At 49.5% G+C, this 10839-nt stretch overlaps 1 protein-coding gene across 4 annotated transcripts in view; it reads left to right on the top strand.

The window, feature by feature from the left end:
- Window positions 1-906: 906 nt before the first annotated feature.
- The window catches only part of CORO2A (coronin 2A), a 67145-nt gene continuing 57212 nt past the window's right edge, over window positions 907-10839 (top strand). For 2 of the 4 annotated variants that reach the window (XM_086416048.1, XM_086416051.1), the window contains exon 1: window positions 2149-2235. Coding sequence is in view for 1 of the 4 variants with exons in the window: in XM_086416047.1 (XP_086272173.1) it covers window positions 1471-1712; window positions 1791-1869 (321 nt within the window). In the remaining 3 variants the exon portion in view is untranslated. Of the gene's footprint in view, window positions 1713-1790; window positions 1870-2148; window positions 2236-10839 lie in introns of those variants that run through there. The other 2 variants (XM_086416047.1, XM_086416049.1) reach the window with 2 other exon arrangements.

The raw sequence follows: 10839 nt of genomic DNA, 5'->3' as shown, positions 1-10839 counted from the left end.
TAGGATCTTAGTTCCCCAACCACCGGTTGAAACTTGCACCCTCTGCCTTCAAAGTACACAGTCTTAACCACTGGACCACCAGCAAAGTCCCAACACACAGCAAATTAAACAAAGGCCATGCTGACACAGGAAGGTGTTGGATTTCTGGCCTATCTCAATCAGCAATAAGGCCCAATAGAAGGTCCTAGCAGATGGACCCAACTTTGGGACCAGACCTATTGTGTGTTTCCTAGCTAGAGACCCCTGGATAGGTCATTCCCGTTCTGGCCTCAGTTTCCCCATGTGTGCAATTCAGATAGTCAGCGGGTGTTGTTGATGTTCAGCTGCCCAGTCATGTCCGACTCTTTGCTACATGGACTGCACCATGCCAGGCCTCCCTGTCCCTCACAAGTTCACATCTATTGCATCCATGATGCCAGCCAGCTATCTTATCCTCTAACACCCTCTCCTTCTGCCCTCAGTCTTTCCCAGCATCAGGGGCTTTTCCAATGAGTCAGCTGTTCACATCAGATGACCAAAATACTGGAGCCTCAGCTTCAGCATCAGTCCTTCTAGCGAGTATTCAGGTTGATTTCCCTTAAGATTGACTGGTTTGCTCTCCTCGCTGCCCAAGGAACTCTCAGGAGTCTTCTCCAGCACCACAATTCGAAGCCATCAATTCTTTGGCGCTCTGCCTTCTTCACAGTTCAGCTCTCACAACTGTACGTGACTACTGGGCACGTAGTCTTCATCAAATGGATCAGCGTTAGGGGGATGGAAGGGGAAGGGGGATAAGCACACCTACACAGCATCTCTAGGAAGAGTCCCAGGGTGTGTCTATTGCAGAGCCCTCCAATGGCCTCCCCACTGGTCATATGTCCAGGCCCCCCCAGAAAGGTCCCTGTCAACCTGCCTGTCCCCAAACGTGGTCCCAGCCACCCACTCTCATGGCACAGAGGGGTAAAAGGCAGATACATGGCTGGGAGGGCACAGCCACTGGAATCTGGGAAGACTTCCCAGAGAGGGACATTGGTACTGGCCCTGGAAGAAACGACAGTAGGAGGTGAGGGAAGAGAACTCCAGGCAGAGGGGACAGCATGAACAAAGGCACAGATGTGTGACAGTGCAAGGGGGTGGGGGATGCACCAGTTACTGGCCCTGGCACTAGGTGAATTAAGACGTTGAGGTGAATTAACACTTACTGAGCCACGTACTGTTCTAGCTCCTAGAGATACACCGCTAAAAAAAGAGCTCTTCACAAGAGAGGTGGTGTGGTAGTGTAGTTAGAAGCTTGGGCTTGGGAACCACTCTGCCTAGGGTTGAATTACTACCTGTGTGATCTTAGGCAAACTATTTTAACCTCTCTGTGCCTTAGCTTCCTCATGTGTAAAATAGATGAGTAACAGGTAACCTCATAGGTTTGTGTGACATAAACTATGGTGATGCATTGAAGGTGCCTAGAACTGTGCCCGGCTCATTAAGTGCTGGCTGATGGTATTCCTAAAAGGCTGGACCACCCCCATCTCTGTCCCAGTGCCTAGCATGCAAAACCCCATAGCAGGCGAGAACGGGCAGCAGCGCCCCCTCCTGGCTGCAGAGAGAAAGAAGGGCGTCCTCCGGGTCCTCCCCGCCCTCTTCCTGCAGGCGGACAGAGAAGCCTCAGGAATTACTCCACCAGCCCAGGTTCAACGAGCGCTGCTCCCGAGGCAGGCTCTGCGCACGCACTTCACCAGGTGGGTAAATTAGATCGTCTCATCTAATTTTCAAACAGCTCTCTGAGGCAGACACAGTTACTGTTTCCCTTTCACCAGGGGAGAAACTGAGGCTCCCGGAAGATCGAGTCCCTTGTTCCAAGCCACTCGGCGAGGGAGCGGCGGGACGCGAAGGCAGGCGAGTGTGACTGTCCCCAGCCTCGGCTCGGTTAGCCAGGCAGCCCGCCCCAATCACTGCGGCGTGTGCACGCCGGTGTGCGCGCCCCTTCTGCGCGCGTGTGCGCGCCCCGGGACCAGCCCTGGGGGCCAGGAGCGCGGCCGAGGGCTGGAGAAAGGAGGGGTGGCCCCGCGAACTCGCGGGGCGCGAGGGCGGGGCATGTGCCTGGCCCTTGCCCCGCCCACCGGCCCCGCCCGCAGACTTCGGTGGGGAGGAGGAGGCGGCGGCGCTGGGCTCCGGGACTCGGCGGCGGCGAAGAGCGCGGAGTCGGAGCTGGACGCCGCCGCCGCCGTCACCGCCACCGCCACCTGCGCGGCAGTCATCAAGGTAGGGCGGCCCCGGGCCGCCGGCCATACCTTCCCGGTTTGTGCGATGTGTGCGCGCTGCGCCTCCGGGCTGCAGCGCCTGGGGAGGGATGCTGGGGCTCGGCGCACCGCGGGGGACCTGGCGGGGCGCGGGGGACCTGGCTTCCAGCCCCTCCGCGTGACCTTGCACAAAGCACTGTTCTTCTCCAGGCCTCAGTTTCCCCGTCGGAATAGCGGGCGCAGTGGTGGCACGTTCCTCGCCTGACTGTTAGAGTAGGGGCCGCCTCAGGCTCCAGCCTCCCGACGGCGCGGAGCTCGCATGGGCACTGTCTGCACAGCCTACCCGGAACGAACGCGGCTCATGCTGGGTGTGGCTGGTCGTGCCCGTCAGCCTCCCTCCCGGCCCCCGCTAGCGGCCTGGGTGCCCCGTGGGACCCGTGTGGTACTCTACCCTCTCTTTGCTAAGAAACCTGCTGGGCTTCAGCTTCCGGGCACGAGAAATAGGCAGGGGGAGAGGACACCCCCCAGGTCCCTGTGGAGCTGGCCTGGGCATGCAGGGTGGGGCCATCAGAGTCTGCCAGCCAAGTCTACCTCGCGGTCTGGGGCGGCGAGAACCTTGGGTTGGAGGTAGTGGGGCCCTCGGCCCCAGACTTGCCTAGACCAAACCTGTGCAGGCACCTGGATTTAGGGAATGGTGTGGAACCTGCCCTCCCCTTCCCTTCCTTTCCCCACCAGATGCTGACGCCCAGCTCGGTGTCCCAGCCTGCTGTGACAGGGCTAGGTCCATGCATGGACCCCAGAGGGGCTCCAGCACCAGGAGAGCCATGTCTGGGTGGGGTTGGGTCTGGGACAGAGCAGGTGTCCGAGGGACTGTGTGTGGCTCCCGACTCTCTGTGTAAAGAAGAATCCTGGCATCTGGCCCAGCCCCTTGGTCAGATCCCCTCTGGAAGGTCTTGCTGCCCAGTTGCACACCCCTTATTATGGGAATCTCACTAGCTGTAAACAGAGCTAGGATCTGCTAGTCCTGCTCTGAGCACACAGACAACATCTGACTCCTCCCTGCCTCCCACCCTGGGGTAGTTATCTGGACTCTTAAGTCAGTTCACCTCAGAGATAAATACCCCCACATCCAGCATTGTTTCTTCTGTTGAAGCTGAAGAGAGCAAAGGCGGGACCAGGGAGCTGAGGTGTCTGCCCCAGAGAGGGCAGTAGTCAGCCTGGGGCTTGTTCACAACCCACTTCCTTAGGATTTACCTGCAGGTGAGCTGCCTTAGGTCTGGAGTGAGAGGAGCCAGAGGAGCCTCTCTCCAGACCGTATCCTCTCCTGTCACCCGCCCTGATTGAGGGAGCAGGTTCAGAGCATCAGGTCTGGGCCTTCTGGTCTCCCTTGTCCTCCTGCGAGACCTGTCCCTCACCTGGGAGCTTTCTTACAGCCAAAAAAAGGGCAAGGCTGCTGGGGTAGGGGGTGCCCGCTGGGTCTTCAGAGGTGTGTGAGCAGAGGTTGGCCAAGCACTTGCTGAGGGTGAGGTACCTTTGACTGCAAGTCTGGGACTCTCAGGCTGAAGTAGAGTGACCACAACCTCACCTTCTGGCCATGGTGGAGCTGCACGGGACTTGAGGCTAGACCATAGATGAGTGTTATTATTCCCTCGTAAAAGCAGACTAAGTATCTGTACTGTCACTCAAGTGCAGCTCCCTCGAACAGGCTTAAGTGCTACCTATGTCTCCTGTCATCTCTACCTGCGTGTAATTCGGGCTCTGTTTTCCTGTTCCACTAGTCCAAGCTGTTTGGACCTTGATTTAGAGCTATGGCAGATCCTGGGTATTAAACAGTCATCCTAGGTCAATAATTTTAAAATGCACCATGGAATTATGAAATATCTAAGCTGAAAGGAATCTTAAAAAATCATCTCATTCAACCCCATCATTTTACAGATAGATATCCTCTGTCCCTGGAGGGGATGTGACTTGTCAAAGATCACACAGCAGACAAGCAACCACGCCCAGGGATCTTGATTCCAGGACTTGTGTGTGTGTGTGTCTGAAAACACATACCATATAGTAAATGAAAGCACTCTATTTATTCCTATAAAATTAGCAGAAATAAATGTAAAAGGATAAAACTCTATGCTGGTAAAGCTATAGGGATTCTCCAGTAGCGTTTAATTTTGCAGGGCAATCTGGCAGCTTGTTCCAAAAGTCCATGAAAATGGTCCTAACTTCCGTTTGCCCCTAGTCTTCTACTTTGAGGACTTTGCCCTAAGGAAGTAATTATAGGAGAGATGAGTGTAGTGCTGTTATTTACAAGAAGTTATCTTATGGTAAAGAAGCGCTTGGTGTTTTACTACGGCTGAATAAGCATTTCATTTAAAAAGTACAGCTTTTAAAATAATGATACTGAAGTTTCCAATACCAGAGTCTGGCTAACCCAGGAGCAGTGTGGTCCAGAGGAAAAGCCCCAAGACTCATGTCAGCATACATTCAGCGAAGGTTCTTCCTCACCCCATACTGTGAGCTCAGGTCAATTCCTGCCCTCTTCTGTACCTCACTTCCCCTAGATGTGAAGTGGGGTAGATTCAGTGATTGCTGAATTTCCTTGAGCTCTGGACAACTCACGTTCTAGACTGAGCAAATCTCCGTAGCAGAAGCCTTTATTAGGAGGAGCAGGGAACACAAGGATAACCAAAGAATGTTCCAGCCTCCCTACCCCATGACCCCATCATTAAATAAATCCTCTTAGAGGCAAACAACTAGCTAGCATTTTTCTTCTAGGGAAGGGGTTTCCCTCAGCCTTAGAGCTTTGTTACTGCAAAATGTCCAGAACCTGGATTATTTTAGAGGACAGAGATTTTCCAGGAGGATCAGAAAATAATTCACCAAGATTCTCCATGTATTGTTTTATGTTGCCTCCTTCAGAACAGATTATAGGTGTTTAGCAATCACATCTATTATGAAGAGCCGGGAGTTGGAGCAAACATTTACAGGACACCTACTGTGTTCGTCCTTGAGGTGCCTCCCGGGGGCCTGCAGGCCACCATGGGAAACGTATTAAGTTAAACTATGTGAAAAGGCCAATATCTGGCTACTTTTGACTTAACAAGAAATGGCCATTTTACTTGGTTCAGGCTGAATGGAAAAAGATATAATTAAAAAGCAGTGTGTTCCTTACCATATAATTGAGAGATTGGCAGGGTGCTGTGGGGGAAAGAGTGATTAGATTACTGTGTAAGCTCACAGAAGTCATGGAGGAAGAACATGGGAGCCTTGCCTTGGATTATCAATAACAATAATAATAAGCTAATATTTATTGAGTAGTTACCACCTGCCTGATTTTCCTAAGGGCTTCACATTTGATCATTCAACTTTTCATTTATTAAACACCTTCACTGCACTAGGTTATTTTCTAGGTATGGTGAGGAGGGGTTCTTGACAGTAAACAAAATAGACTAAAAAAAAAAAATCTGTCTTAAAGGAGCTTAAGTCTCATAGGAAAATAAGACAGACAAATAAAATAGGTGGTGACAAATGAGATGGACCAAATAAAACATAAAAGGATATTTCAAGTGTGTGAGGGAGAATGAAAGGGAAGAGTTGTGGTTTCAAATAGTTGGTGGGGAGAATCACTGAGAAGGTGACCTTTGGAAGAAGGCTTAGCCGATTCCTGGGGGAAGAGCTGTCCAGGTGAAAGGAATGACCAGTGCAAAAGCCCTAAGGTAGGACCATGCTTGGTGCCTTCAGGAAGAGCAGACTAGAGTAGTGGTAAGAGGGAAGAGGATATAAGTGAGGGAGGCCTGTGGTCAGATTGTGTACCCCGTCTCATGCAGTATGGAATTCTGTAAGTTTGAGGGAGGTACGATTTTTCTCTTTTTCATTTAAAGAAACAGAGATACAGAGAGTTTCAGTAACTTGGTGAAACATTGTCTCATAGAGGAGCTAGGGCTTTTGGTCAAGCCTAGTAGGAGCCATGGAAAGCTTTGAACAAGGAAAGAACATGGCCACATTTGAGTGTTACTGCGATTCTTTTGCTGTACAGAGAGAAGGCTGTGGAAAGAGTCTAGGGCTCGAATGATGAAGCTGGACCAGGGCAGCGTGAACCATTGAACATGGGGGCAGAGGATCTGCTGAGCTTGGTCCTTGGGGTGAAATAGGAATCCAAGCCAGAGGAGGAGGAAGCCATGCTGGCTTTGGGCCTTATTTATTTCAGTCAGTTCAGTTCAGTCGCTCAGATCAGATCAGATGAGATCAGTCGCTCAGTCATGTCCGACTCTTCGAGACCCCATGAATCGCAGCACGCCAGGCCTCCCTGTCCATCACCAACTCCCAGAGTTCACTGAGACTCACGTCCATCGAGTCAGTGATGCCATCCAGCCATCTCATCCTCTGTCATCCCCTTCTCCTCTTGCCCCCAATCCCTCCCAGCATCAGAGTCTTTTCCAATGAGTCAACTCTTCGCATGAGGTGGCCAAAGTACTGGAGTTTCAGCTTTAGCATCATTCCTTCCAAAGAAATCCCAGGGCTGATCTCCTTCAGAATGAACTGGTTGGATCTCCTTGCAGTCCAAGGAACTCTCAAGAGTCTTCTCCAACACCACAGTTCAAAAGCATCAATTCTTCGGCGCTCAGCCTTCTTCACAGTCCAACTCTCACATCCATACATGACCATAGGAAAAACCATAGCCTTGACTAGACAGACCTTTGTTGGCAAAGTAATGTCTCTGCTTTTGAATATGCTGTCTAGGTTGGTCATAACTTTCCTTTGAAGGAGTAAGCGTCTTTTAATTTCATGGCTGCAATCACCATCTGCAGTGATTTTGGAGCCCAGAAAAATAAAGTCTGACACTGTTTCCACTGTTTCCCCATCTATTTCCCATGAAGTGGTGGGACCGAATGCCATGATCTTCATTTTCTGAATGTTGAGCTTTAAGCCAACTTTTTCACTCTCCACTTTCACTTTCATCAAGAGGCTTTTGAGTTCCTCTTCACTTTCTGCCATAAAGGTGGTGTCATCTGCATATCTGAGGTTATTGATATTTCTCCCGGCAGTCTTGATTCCAGCTTATGTTTCTTCCAGTCCAGCGTTTCTCATGATGTACTCTGCACATAAGTTAAATAGGCAGGGTGACAATATACAGCCTTGATGTACTCCTTTTCCTATTTGGAACCAGTCTGTTGTTCCATGTCCAGTTCGAACTGTTGCTTCCTGACCTGCATACAGGTTTCTCAAGAGGCAGGTCAGGCAGTCTGGTATTCCCATCTCTTTCAGAATTTTCCACAGTTTATTGTGATCCACACAGTCAAAGGCTTTGGCATAGTCAAGAAAGTAGAAATAGATGTTTTTCTGGAACTCTCTTGCTTTTTCCATGATCCAGCGGATGTTGGCAATTTGATCTCTGGTTCCTCTGCCTTTTCTAAAACCAGCTTGAACATCAGGAAGTTCACGGTTCACGTATTGCTGAAGCCTGGCTTGGAGAATTTTGAGCATTACTTTTCTAGCGTGTGAGATGAGTGCAATTGTGCAGTAGTTTGAGCATTCTTTGGCATTGCCTTTCTTTGGGATTGGAATGAAAACTGACCTTTTCCAGTCCTGTGGCCACTGCTGAGTTTTCCAAATTTGCTGGCATATTGAGTGCAGCACTTTCACATCATCATCTTTTAGGATTTGGAATAGCTCAACTGGAATTCCATCACCTCCACTAGCTTTGTTCGTAGTGATGCTTTCTAAGGCCCACTTGACTTCACATTCCAGGATGTCTGGCTCTAGATGAGTGATCACACCATCATGATTATCTGGGTCATGAAGATCTTTTTTGGGTAGTTCTTCTGTGTATTCTTGCCACCTCTTCTTAATATCTTCTGCTTCTGTTAGGTTCATACCGTTTCTGTCCTTTATCGAGCCCATCTTTTCATGAAATGTCCCCTTGGTATCTCTAATTTTCTTGAAGAGGTCTCTAATCTTTCCCATTCTGTTATTTTCCTCTATTTCTTTGCATTGATTGCTGAGGAAGGCTTTCTTATCTCTTCTTGCTATTCCTTGGAACTCTGCATTCAGATGCTTATATCTTTCCTTTTCTCCTTTGCTTTTCATTTCTCTTCTTTTCACAGCTATTTGTAAGGCCTCCTCAGACAGCATTTTGCCTTTTTGCATTTCTTTTTCTTGGGGACGGTCTTGATCCCTCCGTCAATAGTTCTTTGTCACGAACCTCCATCTATAGTTCTTCAGACACTATCAGATATAATCCCTTGAACCTGTTTCTCACTTCCGCTGTATATCGTAAGGGATTTGATTTAGGTCCTATCTGAATGGTCTAATGATTTTCCTTACTACTTTCTTCATTTTAAGTCTGAATTTGGCAATAAGGAGTTCATGATCTGAGCCACAGTCAGCTCCTGGTCTTGTTTTTGCTGACTGTATAGAGCTTCTCCATCTTTGGCTGCAAAGAATATAATCAATCTGATTTTGGTATTAACAAATTCTTAATAGCACCTCTTTTGTTTCAGGCGCCATCTAAGATTTTAACTGGCCCAGTCAATCTTCAAAACAATCTATAGAATAAGTTACTATTACTTATTATTTTTAATGGGTGTATTAGATTATATGTGAATTATGTCTCAATGAAGTTAATTTGCCAAGAAAGTATATTTGTTTTTTCTGTTATAAATATTTGATGATAATAGAGAATTTAGAAAAAAGAGAGGAAAACAAAATAAATCACTCAGTCTTCTCTTTTTATCTCAGATAATCAATATAAACATTTTAGTAATGTCTACTTTGTCTCTTTTTCTACTGTTATCCCCATTTCGCAGATAAGGACACTGAGGCCCAGAGTGGTTGGGCAGCTTGCCCAGGGTCATACATTTGGACCCATATCATCTGACTCCAGTGTTCACGGTCTTAATCACTGAGCTACGTTGCCTGTAGGCAAACTAGAATGTCCATTTGTAAGTTTATTGAGACACACAGCCTCCACTCACCCCACCCCCAGCATCATTTCACAGACAGGGAAGTTAAGGCCCAGTGAAAGGTGAGGCCTTGTTTAGTTAGCATCTCTCAGCCAGTTGGGAGCAGATATGTGCGATCTCATTCTAAGAAGAAACAGGGAGCTGAGGATTTGTAGAGTTGATATGACAGCTGCTTCCAGCTTGGCCTTGAGCCCAGAGCTTGCAGGGGGCTGGCAGGTGCCATGACCTACACATACAGAGTGCTGGGCATTTCCAGGGCGGGCCTGTCTTCCCTGGGCCCAAGAATCTCAGCCCTCCAGCAGCCTTGCTGGGAGGTGACTAGGGTAGGGAGGGAGAGTTTGGGACCTTGCCAAGCCTGCAGGCCCCCTGGGAGTTGTCTCTGGTACTCTGACTGTGCATTTGTTTCTGGCGCTGGTGCCAGCAAACTCCCTGGGCCGCCTGCTGCCAGGGATGCAGCCCTGGCTTCCCATCCCAGCACTGCCACTGGGTGAGCTTCAGGCCGGGATCCTTCTCTCCCCACCTGCTAGCTGTAGGACGAAGGAAATAGAGATGGAAAGTTCTGGCACAGGGCATAGCACATGGAAGAGCTCAATAGAGAGCCAACTGCTCTTGCTGTTCCTAGGGCTACCCCAGGGTGTTGGCCCAGGCTGGGGGACTAAGCCTTCCCAGTCAGAGCCCCCTCCTCAGTGCTCCCCTTCACACCTGCTTGGCCAGGGAGGCCTAGCCAGTGCAGGAGGAGATGGAAATGAACCCCAAGCAGAGGCTTGGCATCTAAGATGGCAAGCAACAAGGAACACAGTGGAACAAAAGAGCCTTCTGAAGAGGGAGACCTGTGCTGGTCAATGACATGCTCTGTAGGCAAGTCCTGTCCCTTCTTTTTACCCCTTGTCCTCTTCTGTAAAGTGGGGAGGGCATTTCCTGCCTTAATAATCGTAACCATCTTCATTCCATCTATTGGGATCTGTTATCCCTCAGCAGCCATCTATTGAGGTTTTACTGTGCCTGGGGAATAAGAATGGGAATAAGCCAGACCCATCAGTACCTTCAAGGGCACGCATTCTGGTGAGGGGCTCAGTTCAGATAGGGAAACCCCAGAGCTATGGGCCCTTAAGGAGGAGCATCTAATGCAGCCTGGGGAGGCTGGTAGAGTGGGGAGGCTACCTGGAGGAAGTAATGCTTGGGCCAGGTTGTTAGTGGGATTTGAAGTTGGCTAAACTCTCAAGGCGGGAGAAGCAAGAAAGGTCAATGGGTAAATTGCCCCACCTCTGAGCCTCCGTCTCCTCATCTGTAAAGTGGGGATAATAAACACTTGCTTTGCTTAATGAATACGGTGGTTGTGAGTTCCAAAACTGGACAGAGAGCATGCAAACACTCAATGAACTGTGGATGCCAGGCACCTGTTCTCTGTTGTTTACTGTGCTATCTTGAGTCCCCAAGGCTTAGGGAAATATCAAGACAGCATCTGAGTCCAAGAGAACATTCGGTCTGTTCTGAAAGGTCTGTGGTCAAGCCCAGCAGGGACAGACAGCCACAATTCACTTCACACCCCTTGATTTAAGGGTTCTAGAGTGTATCTGTGCTGGGGTGCAGCTGTGCTTTGAGGAGGCCCCGAGGGCGAGTGCGATCCAGTCACAGTCCTGTCCTGAGGAAGCGGGGCAAGTGTCCCT

Source organism: Bos grunniens, chromosome 8 (assembly GCF_055505025.1).
Source record: "Bos grunniens cultivar Pamir isolate PY7600 chromosome 8, Bosgru_T2T1.0, whole genome shotgun sequence".
In the NCBI taxonomy this organism is placed as follows: domain Eukaryota; kingdom Metazoa; phylum Chordata; class Mammalia; order Artiodactyla; family Bovidae; genus Bos; species Bos grunniens.
Note: the sequence above shows the minus strand (reverse complement) of the source record. Positions and strands in the feature narration are given on the sequence as shown.